The sequence below is a fragment of the Antrostomus carolinensis genome, unplaced genomic scaffold (assembly GCF_000700745.2).
Source record: "Antrostomus carolinensis isolate BGI_N321 unplaced genomic scaffold, ASM70074v2 scaffold3010, whole genome shotgun sequence".
Lineage (NCBI taxonomy): Eukaryota > Metazoa > Chordata > Aves > Caprimulgiformes > Caprimulgidae > Antrostomus > Antrostomus carolinensis.
The window spans coordinates 10,842-23,264 of NW_010288884.1; the positions used below are offsets into that span (position 1 = coordinate 10,842).

The 12,423-nt window shown below is 48.5% G+C and overlaps 1 protein-coding gene across 1 annotated transcript in view; it reads right to left on the reverse strand.

Annotated features, from left to right (window-relative positions):
• The window catches only part of LOC104524891 (protein unc-45 homolog B), an 11,934-nt gene extending 2,057 nt beyond the window's left edge, over positions 1-9,877 (reverse strand). The window contains 16 exon segments of the mRNA XM_010167906.1: positions 1-21; positions 134-247; positions 614-680; positions 1,125-1,252; positions 1,446-1,586; positions 2,015-2,156; positions 2,797-2,891; positions 3,288-3,588; positions 3,977-4,148; positions 4,969-5,139; positions 5,426-5,594; positions 6,719-6,886; positions 7,382-7,471; positions 8,038-8,213; positions 8,925-8,961; positions 9,716-9,877. The exon segment at positions 1-21 is cut by the window's left edge and continues 18 nt beyond it. Of these exon segments, the coding sequence (XP_010166208.1) occupies positions 1-21; positions 134-247; positions 614-680; positions 1,125-1,252; positions 1,446-1,586; positions 2,015-2,156; positions 2,797-2,891; positions 3,288-3,588; positions 3,977-4,148; positions 4,969-5,139; positions 5,426-5,594; positions 6,719-6,886; positions 7,382-7,471; positions 8,038-8,213; positions 8,925-8,961; positions 9,716-9,877 (2,154 nt within the window).
• Positions 9,878-12,423: the final 2,546 nt, after the last annotated feature.

A 12,423-nucleotide genomic window follows, 5' to 3' on the forward strand; every position in this document is an offset into this window, starting at 1 on the left:
GGGCCTCACCACCTCATACACCTAAGAAGAGAAGGCATGTCACTGCTTTTCCAGCTCTCAGATCTTGGCAATTTTCATTTGCTAGAGGAATTATCAAGATTTTTTAACTATTATTATTATTTTTTAAGCTTACCCTCTCCCCTGGGAATGCCATGTCTGGGTTGGAGGTAGCAGCAATTTTTGCCAGAGCATGAGAAGCCTTTATCTTGCCAACTTCTGTGCCTTCCACAGCCAGAGGTATCAGGGCCTAGTGACACACAGGAAAGCATTCAATGCCTCTGAGAAAATTCACAGGATTGCCTTAATGTACTAAAACAAGTTAAAAATATCTTAAAGATGTATCTGTTGAAGAAACGTGTCTGGACTGTAGCCCAGAGTGATGTCTTTGTCTTTTATTTGTTCTCAAATAGGCACCACACCAGAGCTTGTAGCTCACATTCAATTGTTTCAAGAAGACTGCTTCATTGGAGGCTTCCAGAGGAGCATCAGTCTGGGCCCAAGGGGCTACCAGACAGCTCATGCTTTTCTGTCACCTTCCCTCACTGCAGACCCATTGCAGGCTCTGAACAGACATTAACTGCACATCAAGTTGGGCTGCAAACAAAGTAATCACCTTTCCACCACCTTGAGCGACAATGGTCCCACGGTCCTTGGGGTCTTCACACAAGGCAAGAAACACTCTGCAGAAGCAACAGCATCACTTAGTGAAACAGCTACATGGGAAGGCAATAACCCACAGTCCCACGGAATGGGGCTCAGGTTTTGCAGGGGTGACATTTCCACCAGGTAAATTCCAGACGTTTAACCCAGTGCTCACGGCACCGTGGGAGGAAGCAACAAATGGCACAGCAAAAAGTTTCCAGGCCCGAAAGATGAACTCTATTCCAGTCAAAACCAGTAGAGAGGACTAGAAATTCAAAAGGAATCCTAGCAAAGCAGGCCTGTAAGCCAGCTTCAAGGTCAGAATGTAGATTTGGGTTTAAGTCTTTTCTCCCTTTCCCTTCCATCTTGCCCCTATAGGCAGAACGCACCACCCCATGAAGCAAGGAGCCAGCCCAGGTGCCCATCTCGGTGGCACACAGGCTGGCCACCGCTCCTGGCTCCCACAACAGCAGTGAAGGTACCTGGCAATGAGCTCCTTGCTCTGGTCTGTCAGTATGGCGCTGTCCGCCTTCATCATGCAGGCCAAGGCAGAGACGACACCGGCTTTCAGCAACCGCTTCACCCGCTTCACCACAAAATCCTTCTTGTCCTGAGGAGAGACATTAGCAAGGGATGAGCCCCTCAGCAGCTTCCATCCTGCTGACTACAGCCAGGCCTGGTTGGAGAGCAAAGCAATTTCAACCCGGGAGACAGGAGACCTGAGGTCTGTGACAATGGACACACCAAGTAAGGTCTTCAGATCTGAGCATTTCCTCCCAGCTCCCCAGTTGTAGCCAACCTACCTTTGGATGCTCCTCAGGCACATGCTGCTTGGAGAATTTTGCCAGTTGCACCAGCTCTGGGACCAGCTCCTTGGTGTCATAGCTGTTGGTACAGTTCACCAGTGCAGAAGCCACAGAATACAAGATAGTCTTGTCACTTGCCTGGACAGAAAAACAAAAGCTTACGTGAGGGTGAGGAGGACACAGCAAAGAAACAGGTCTCTTAGAACTGCCATCATGGTTCTTAGTCTTATCCCCAGCTTTAGAGTCCAGGGCAGGGAAAACCAAGAGTTTTTATGGTCAAAAAGGCTGTTTGACATCATCAGATGCTGTCAGCACCTTGATGCCTTTGGTTTTCATGCAGCTGCTGGCAGTAAAGGTAAGAGCAATCTTCCTCAGCCTCAGGAGGAAAGCAAGATGATAACAAACTTAGGGTGTCTCCATGGCACAGGCAAAATTGAAGTTTTGCTAAACTAGAGGTGAGGGACTGGGGTCACAGCTCCTCCTGCCTGGGGAGACAGTGTTAGGCTGGAGAGCTGGGAGAACTTGACACTACCAGAAGAATGAGGGAACAAGTTAAGGAGATAGACCTTGGCTAATTCAAACATAGCTTGCAGGGCTGGCTCATCTTCAACAAAGTCATCTTTCACATCTGCATCAAGGGTTAGATATGCCAGCCCTTCCACAGCCCATTTCCTGGTGCGAGCATCAATGCTGGTGTTGCACAACCATCTGGAAGAGAAAAACATCCACATTTCTATCTCAGGAGCCAGGACTTATTTTCTCTGGGAGAAGAGGGAGGAAAACCAGATATTGAGACTGTTTCACGCCCAAACATGTCCTCAGGTTCTGCTGCAGCTCCTAAAGATTGCGGGCTCTTCCCTTGAGACATGATCTTCATCCAATAGCCCAACTTAAGGGATCCCAATGCTGCAGGGAAAGACAGCCCAGAAGAGCTACTCAGCACTGCTTTGGCCTTCACCATCACATGAAACACACCATGTCCTGCTACCTGGTGCCAGCAACAATGATCACCCACTCAGTCACTTCCTAACTTCAGCTCCTTGGTTAGTCCACCTGGTAAATTCACCTTCAAAACTTTCTTGTGCAATGCACTTGACTAGACTGGACTGTTCTGGCAAAGAGGGAGAGACCATGTCTGGTGTCTCACATGAGAAGTGAGTGAAGGAGAAGGCTTATCTGGATATTGAGACAGGAGGGATGTATTGTTACTTGAGGCACAGAAGAGCTCCAGGTCCCAGTGCAATGGCTCTGGGGGGTACTGTCAGCTGTCAGGTAGCAACAGTAAATGAAGGCAATGTGTGGGCTTCCAAAGTATGGAACAGCGGAAGAGAAAAGTAAAATCACTCACTTCCGGCACTGCTTGGCTAACTTCTCAGTGGACCCCTCAGCAAACTGCCGCAGTCCATAATCCGTACCTCCTGCTGAGCCCAGCTTGCAGAGACCCTGAGGAGGATGAAGATACACCAGTCAGAAAGGTTCATTAATCCTCTAGTATCGCTGCCCCAAATCCCACCTCTAAAGTTTGAAGTGAGGTCTAACAAAGAGGAAGCATCCTAGTACCCAGTAGATTGTTCAGCTTGTAGCACAGCAAAATGAGGTTCTGTGCTCTTGTTGGATGTATTTAATGGAAGATTAACTAGTTTTGCCTTTAAAGTTACCAATAATCCATGTACTCTCCTGGTCTGCTATCTCACCCTTCCTCATAGGAGGAAGCACCATAAACCATTCCCCAGCTGAGGTCAGTGAACCCAACATGTTCACAGGACCTCCCCACCTCTCCCAAGTCCAGGGTTAAGCTGGTGAGTGGAGCAGGCGAGAGGCAGGGGCTGCCATCCTTACCACCAGAGCTCGGATTTTGATCTTCTCATTCTTGGTCTTTTTGTAGATCTCTTTCAGGAGCGTCACCCCATTGGAGATGATGAAGGTGGCCCGGCTCAGCTTGGTGGAGGCATGGATGAGGGCTTCCACAGCCACCAGCTGGTCAATCTCCCTCTCAGACCTACACAGGGCAACCATCATCTCCATTACTCCCTTCATGCCAAGCAGCTTGTTGCCCAAGTCAAAGGGCCCTTGCAGAACTCCAGACACCATCTGGATGGCATGGAGTGTCTTATCCATGTCCTGTGGGTCAACTTTGCTCCTGCAAAGAAGAAAATTAACTCTATCCTAGCAAAACCAGGACAATGGGAGAGAGGGAGTCAGTGCATGGAACAGTCGTCGCTCACAGTTCTCATTCCCTAGGGAAAGGAATATCCTCCCTCAGATCAGGAACTGCTGCTGAAATCTCTAGGTATTTGGGACACAGCTGAGCCCAAATTCATGCAAAGGCTGTGACCCAGCAGGTAGGAGTACAACATGAGGATCTGAGGATCCCAGCTGAAGGACCCAGCAGGATCTCAAGCAAATTGTTATCTGCCAGGGCCTCGATTTGGCATATAAGTGGATTGCAAGCGCCTGATCTCATTCTTAAGACCTCCTGCTCCTGTGCCTCTGGGCCAGCTCAGCCCCAGTCACCAGCCCTGACTCACTTGATGTACTCCTCACAGATCACCCGGTAGTTGTCACGCTCGGGGTCACAGCGCAGGTCGTCGTAGAGTTTATTTAGGAGGACGGAGGCAGTCAGCTGGGTGTTCTCTGTCAGCGGCAGGCAGTCAGGCAGCTCAGGAATCTGGCCCACCACTTTCAGAATCTTTTTTAAGCCTGGAAACAATGGAATGATGGGGCTGTTAGAGGGGAGAGGGTCTGTACAAAACTCAAGATACTATTTGTTGGTTTCTTACAGTGAAATAGCCAGCTTGGATGGTTTTCAATTACTTTGCAGCCTAATCACATAAACCTTAAACAAAGAAGGCACTCAAATATTTACTGGGGAGGAGCTTCTGCTGGTGGGATGACAGGTTTGCAACATCAGGTTTTTATCCAGTGCCCAGCATGAGATAAGCAAAACTGTTGTGTTTGGTCCCTGTCTGGATCAGTTATTTTTGTCAGGAAGCATTAAACCTACTGACCTCTGGGGCTAGAGGCTTTGACTGAGGAAAAGTCAGTGACTTTCAGGTGATTCTGGATGTTTTAACCCTTCTTTTGCTAAAGGGTTATTAAATAACTTCCACCAAAATGGTAACACATATGCATTGGAATTAGTATAAAAACACACCCCACACAAATTCCTCACCCCTTCCAGTTTTAGAAATGATCAGTGTAAGGATCCAGCAAGCTCATCTCATCCTGTCTCAGCTAGAGAATTCATCCAAGCCAAACCCTCATAACGTTAGCAGTTACATTGGAATAAACTAGCCAGAGAAGTTAAGTCAGTCCTTTAGAAACCAAAAAATTCTTGCTCTCACACACAGGTTTTTTTTCCTCTTAATCTTAAAACTGTTTCCTCCTAATAAGTCTAATTTTGCTCCAGGATTGCATGCACCAAAAAAAGCCAGAGATGATCAGTTCTACAGGTATTCAGGCAAGAATACAGAGCCCCACATCTCCCAAACCAGAACAGGGATGGAGGGGAAGGACTCACCGTTGTCGATGACAAAGATGGTCCTGCTGTTGTCATGGTCTTTCAGGTCCTTCCTCGGTATATTCTTGTTGAGGAGGTTGAGAGCTCGGTCTCGTCCCTGCCCAGATACTTTCTTACTGACGAGCATATCCAGCAGACGCATTGTGATCATCCTCAAATCTTTTTTAGTATCTACACAGAAGCAAGACAGTAGCAGACAGTTTCAAGTCATTATCTTTGAAAGCTGGTGAACCCAGTGAAAACCACTCAGAGCCATCACATGGCTGGAACATAGGTATTTAAGTTAACACCATGAGGATAAGAGCTGTGTGCAAGCTGTTATGCTGGAGAGCTAAAAGGTGAAGTCCCCACTTCAAAGAACAAGGATTAAGAGGGACAACCCAGAAGCAAAGCCCTCCCTGCTCACCCTGCTTCTCCTCCAGTAAGACTGAAGGACCACTAGGTCATGCACCCTTACCTAGCACGACCGCCTCCTCCTTCCCGTGCTGCTCCTCTTTCCCCTGGCCCAGCAGGCAGTCAGTGATGGTCTGCAGGAGGTTGCAGACAGCCAGAGAGATTTCTTCATTGTCTACAGACATCCACATACAAATGTTGTCGATGCCCAGGTAATGGAGAATGGCAGTGGCCTGGTCCCAGAAAGGAGAGAGCAGGGCAGCCGTTAGCAAAGGGTACGAGCCTTTCCTCCCCTTCCTGTGTGATTTAGAAAGGTCAGGCTCAACTTGTACAAATAAATGCTTTCCTGGGTGAATCCCGAATCAGTACAAGGCAGAGTTTTGCTCTTCATCCTTATTTTCCTTTATAAGACAACTCCAAAAATCTAGAGTTGCCAGTGATGCAGAGTGTTTCCAAGGAGGATGCCGAGATGAGCATGGCTGGGTTTGGAAGGTTGTTAACAGAGTCTGTTTGGTACAAGAAGCCTGTCCTGGCTGTGAGCAAACCCAGTGTCATCAGGCACATGTCCCCGTGCATGGTGGCACATCAATAGTTCAGAAGCACATTGACCTGGCAGGCTTTGCAGAACAGCCTTTTCACATATGACAGCAGTTAATGCTTCAGAAAAAGAAAGCAGGTCTCCACTACACTGGATTTATATCCAGTAGATTTTATTTTTGATGTGTCATAGTTCCCCCAACTCCTTTGTGCTGTTACACTGACAGGAACATTCATTTAGCACACGCTCATTTCCTGCTTCAAACCACATAAAACAGACAGAGCTTCTAATGAGCTATTTTATACAACATAACAACTGTCTTGGTGCAGAGAAAGATATTAGCTGGCTCAGAGACCCTGGGACTTGCCTTGGGAGCCTTCCCAGGAACCGTAACTTTTGTAGATCCTCCCTGCTTCCCTTCATCTAAGCCTTGGACAAAACTTTCCCAAAGTTAGTTGTTATTTGTTGCTTTTCTGAGTCCTGTGATGAAGGATGTGGATTTGAACCAGCCATGCTCACCACAACTTATGTGGTTAACAACTCATCATAAGTTTTACTTCACCAGCACACATGAAGGCACCGTAGGGACCATGTACAGCTTTGACTCTGGAGATCAGCAGCACAGCAACAGGAGCATTTTCAATAATCTTTGTTAAGCCCACTTGCTTATTTGCATTTCCCCCCCCTAGAATTTAAAATTTTATCTCTAGGATTTAATTTTTTCCCCTACAGCTCACAAACATCGTTAACTATTGTGATTTTCCACTCCCCCAGGTGCAAGGCAACAGCAGTGAAGGTCCTGAGCATCCCATTACTTACCCGAGCCTTATGTCCTGTGCACATGCCTGAAAGTGTCCTCACGGCTGCCAGGATCAGCTCAGCATTTTTGGTTTCTATCAGCTGCAGCAGCAAGCTGACCCCGTTGTTCTGGAAGATCCTCTCAGCACCTGCTTCTTCCCGCCCCAGGACTATGAGGTTGTTTGCAGCCTGGGTGGGAGACAGAAGAAACAAGGGTCAGCAGCACAGCTCTGCCAGCAGCCTCCAAAACATCTCTGTGCTGCTCTGGGATGTCCTGGTGGGAGCTGTCAGGGTGGCCATCTCCTAATGGATGCAGTGGACCAGATCTGATCCCACCAGGCAGCTTCTCCAGGTGCATCTGGCAATTGGCTTCATGCTGCCCAAGAAAAGTTGGTCTCTGCTTGGAGGGAAACATGGGGAAGATGGTAGATATAGGCCTGAGCAGAAGTCCAGTCTGATCCCACCTTTGGAATTTTTGGAGGTTGGTCCACCTTCCCACAGCTCAAAGGTGATGCCTCTTTGGGGCATTTCCCCTCTCAGTTGTGTCTCTGAGCACAGTTCATCCCCAAACTCCTTACCTCATGCTCTACCCAGGAGAGGTGGGGAAGAGAAAGCAGCCCTCTGCTCTTCAGGGCAGCCTCTGACATTAAACAGCAATTTTGTCAAGTCCTGGACAGTTCTCACCTTTTCTCGCTTTTCTTTCTCACTGTTCTCATCCAGCAGGATTTCAAACATCTTCTGCACCCTTGAGTCTGTGGAGAACTGGATGCGCAGCTGTGCCAAGAGAGAGTGTATGAAGCATCAGAGGGAGCAAAATCAAGGAGCAATTTTCCTTTATCACTTCAAGGACATCACAGATTCCCCAAGCCACAAGCAATTCAAGCTGAATAACATAATAGGCATCACTTCTCAGTGATCAGCATCGATTACCCACCTCAGATGTGTGAGCACAGGCAGAGCCAGCCCTAAACCATCATTTCTGAGACCTCATGGTACATAGTGATGCAGGGACTTCTTCACAGCACCCCCATAAAGGTAACTAAGTCAAGGTGGCAACTGCCAGATCCAGTCCAAAGCTTGTCCAGTTCCTTGCTGGGACCTTACCAAGACATTCAGGACCAGGCCAGCCTCAGGAGTGAGCTGCCAGGCTTTTTAATTTACCCATCCAATCTGATCCTCAAATTTACATGCATCAAGTATGAACTCCCAGTTAACAGAGCCTGTTTATCCCCCTACATTGTTATGAGCTTCCAGTGTGACCAACAATCCATCAGTGTAACCCAGAGCAAGGACTTCCCACACCTGGTCTGTGACCCTGGGACTGCTCCCCCGGCATTTACCTTCTCCTGGATGTTGGCCCCCAGTCGCCTCAGGGTCTCCTGGAAGTTTTTGTTGCGGGGTTCGATGGTGGCACATTTCTGAGCATCTTTGAATGCTTGGTCCAGTTTTCCCAATTTTTCCAGAGCTTGGCTGCGCCGGTACAAGGCTTTGATATCCGAAGCATTGATGTCAATAGCTGGGAAAGTGATCCAAAACCAGGCATCAGAGTTCACTTCTTGGAAATCCTCTGTGTAAACTCACATTTGCTTTACAGTTAATACAGCTTCTTGAGATGTAGATAGGTTGTTTAGCCTGGAGAAAAGGAGGCTCAGGGGAGACCTTATCACTCTCTACAACTACCTGAAAGGAAGGTGCAGAGAGGTGGGGGTGGGTCTGTTCAACCAGGGAACAAGTGACAGGACAAGAGGAAATGGCCTCAAGTTGTGCCCAGGGCAGTTGAGATGGGATGTGAGGAAGAATTTCTTTGCTGAAAGGGTTCTCAGGCATTGGAAGGGGTTGCCCAGGGCAGTGGTGGAGTCCCCATCCCTGGAGGGATTGAAGAGTCGTGTAGACATAGTGCTGAGGGACGTGGGTTAGTTGGGGACTTGTCCATGTGAGGTTAATGATTGGACTCAATCTTAAAGGTCTTTTCCAACCGAGGCAATTCTGGGACTCTGTGATATTACTGACATTGTGAGTGAATTGGTACCTAATTAGCACCAACACAAGGAATTGGTGCATCTTCTTTTGAATCTCCTCTATTTAATTCCCTTATGGCCTCAGCATTTGGGTGTTAGTGGACACCAAGGAATAAGACCACAGTGCCCCAAAAGCAGATGTGAGAGCAGACTGGAGCAAGCACACCCAGCAACGCAGCTCTCCTTTCTAAAAACAGCCCCCTCCTCACCTCTAGATGCATCCGAGGCTGCTTTGACATATTCCTCCTGTTAAACCAGAAGGGAGAGATTTGTTAGCAGTGGAATAGCAGAGCATGTCCCCATTGCTGCTGCACACTGTGACCTCTCTATTCCCACTTACTAACAGGACACCCAGTGAAACCATTTGCAGCCTACAGAAGGAAAGATGGGGGCTTAGGTACCTTTTAATGATGGACAGGGGAGAGAGGAAAATGTCTGTAATAGAGGTGAGACAACATACGCTGGGGATGATGCAGCAGCAGACTGTGGGCAGCGATGGGAGAGGGGAAACTCACATCAGCCTGTGCATTGTGTTCTGGTTTGATGTCACTTCTCCTGGATTAGTGACAATCCAGGAACGTGCAAGCAATCTGCTGAAATCCCACAGCAGGTCCTTACAACTGACTGCAGGGAGCTGAGATAATTCTGGTACAGGTACCAGTAACTTTTTGTTTTGCTAAATATCTACATCTGCTTCTCTTGTGCTGGGACACACAGCACAAACAATGCCACTGCACCCCAACCTGGGCCTTACAGAGCTCTCCTGTAAGCATGGAGCAAGTTGGCTGACAAAAGTGTTTTCTTCAAAGTGATTAAGTGGGACCATCTCTGAGCTGAACCGGCGTGCTCAGCCCCATCAGGATGGAAGCAGGGAGGCAGCTTTACAGCTCCAGGACAAGCCCAGAAGAAATAATTTCAGACAAGTTTGCAAACACCCTTGGCTGCCTCCCTGCTCTTCTCCCCTTGAGCACTACCCAGGCAAGCTGGGAGCTTCTCTCACCTTTTTAAGGAAACAGGCTGCCCTGTTCCTGTACAGCACTGCCTGCAGCGCCTTGTCCTTGTTGAGCTTTATGGCTTGAGTGTAGCTTTGCACAGCTTTCTCGTAGTCACTGGCCTGAAAATATTTATTGCCCTCCTCTTTCAGCTGGATGGGATCCTCCATCTGGAGAGCTTTAAGGAAAAAACATCAATTTGCATCCCATTTTCAAGTGCCTGTGTCACTGGGGTTGGCTGCCTACTCCACCAAGCTGAGTTTCACCATGAGACCAACGTATAATTAACACACACATTAATAAAAGCAGCTTACCCAGGCTGAAGAGTTTGGAAAAGGAAGACCTAAATTGCTCTTCAAGGCTGTGGCTTCTCAGAAGCTCCTCTCACAGATATAGATCCTTAGGAGTCAAATAATAAATGGAAGGAAAACAACAACAAAAAAAGAAGAATTAAAGAAGTTCACCAGCACCACGGAGGGTCTGTGTGGCTCAGGAATGATCTTCCCTCCCACTCCAAGTTTGGGCAGGGCCTGGCAGCTCCTGCTGCCTGTCAGCGTCGCCTGTCACCACAGCCTGTCCCCTTCCTCGTCCCCCCCTGTGCTATATAGGGCCTGGGGAGGGCTGTGAGCCAGGGGGCCCAGCAATAGCCCAGCTTGGGGGGCACCTACTTGCAAGCAGGCAGCACCCCTCTGCTGCGAGAGGAGATGTTCTCCCAGTCACCATAGCAAATCCCAGCTTCCCTTTACCTGCAGAGCTGCACAGGGTGTGGGGACAGAAACAGGGGGGTTTCATGCCAAAAAAGCCCAGGGCTGGGGTGGGTGACCCCCCTCGCAGTCCTCAGACACTTTTCCCTTTCTATTTAGGGAAGCATGAGACAGCTGAGCCTTGGGGACAAGTGGTCCCTTGCCAGCAGCTGCAGCAGCGCCCAGCACCTTCCAGAACACCCTGGGATGGAAAGTCAGCTCACTCCCAGCACTGCCTCCCCCTTGCAGGGCTTTTGGGAGCCCACCCCGCTGGAAAACCCACCCATGTCCACCACTGCCCCCTCTCCTCATTTGTCCGCCCACTGGCGCACACTAACACAGACCTCTGTACTGGAGCATACTGGCCCACTGCTGTGATGAGAGTGCGTGTTGGGGGGAAAGTGTAGTAATTAGCAAAACCAAAATTGGCATTTGGATATGGCAATGAGATATTCCCTATAATATCACGTCATGTCCAGTATATTAATGAGTGTTGACTGGAAAGCAGTGAATTCTCTTGGGGATCGCTCAGGCTCACTCTTCTGGGATTGCAGTTTTGGTTTTGGGACTATCTCCTCCAGGATTGCTGGCTGGGAACAGAGCAGGCATCAGTCAGTAGGTGGTGAGCAACTGCACTGTGCATCCCTCATTTGCATTTTCTATTATTTTTCTATTACTGTTATTATTTTATTTCATTTTTATCTCAACCCATGAGTTTTCTTACTTTTACCCTTCCAATTCTCTCCCCTATTCCCTGAGGGGAGAGGAGAGTGAGCAAGCAGCTGTGTTTGGCTGCTAGCCAAGTGAAACCACCACAATTCACTCTTCAGTGCCTGGTATCTAGGCAGGAGGTGACTGCAAAGCAGTTTGGAGGTCCCTTTGCAGCGCATCACCTGCAGAACAGTTGCAGGCAGCTCAGACACCTTCACTTGTTTGGAAGTAGGTCCAAGGTACAAAGACCAAATCCATGGAGACTGGTTTCCATCTCTGCCTTGGACAGACTCAGTACAGCAGCTTCTCTAGGACTCACACAGACTAACATGCCAGAAATCCCTTCCCACATTGCTTTAGGTATAGATGAAGGGTCTGGTGGTTTCATTTCAATGCTCATGGTGTACATAGCACAGCCTTTCTCAAGTTATCCCAAAGAAAGGCTTCATTTTCCCAAGCAGCAGCACTGCAGGTACTTCAACTAAACTACATTACAAAATAAAATTGCATCTGATGCTGCTAATGTGCAAGACAGCAAAGAGTGGCCTGAGCTCCCCTTGGTCTGGGTTTTTGGGATTGGGTATCAGTGATTACACTGAACAGGAGCAGCTGTCCAGTCCCAGGAGTTACCTTATCCCTGTGCCTTCCTGCAGCTGGAGCAGATGTGTCCATGTGCTGTGTCACAGCCCCTGCCTTGGAGGGGCAGGCAGCCTCAGCAATGGGTGTGGAGGGCCCTCTTCAGGCCTCAATAAGAAAGAAAATAATTAAAAGTACTATTTTCTGTGGAAATTCAAGTCTCAGGCTGCTGGGGAGGGGGACAGCCCCCAGGCTTCCCCTGCAATAAGTCTCTTTTAGGGCAAAGACACCCCCCCACTCACACCCCTCATTTTCCACCCTCTAACTCTAACTGCAAGCACCAGCTGATGAGTCCAGCCAAACCCAGCCCTGGGATCCCACCTTACCTCATAGCTCCACACCACCTTCTAATCCAGGACCTTGCAGAGAGCTGGCAAGGTCCAGAGTGAAATTACCCTCCAGAAAATCCCAGGCTGAGCTCCAGCTTGTCTAGAGCAGCAGAGCTGGACACTCGGGGCTTAAGCTTTTCTCCAGCACAGCACTAGAGACCTCCTTGAGGTAAAGTTGTGTCCAAGTCCTTTTAGAGCTGTCCCTAAACCCCTAACACAAGCTTAGGGCAGCTGAAGTGTGTGCATAGAGTTCAGATCCATCTCTGAAATAGCTTCATAAATTATGTATATGTATAT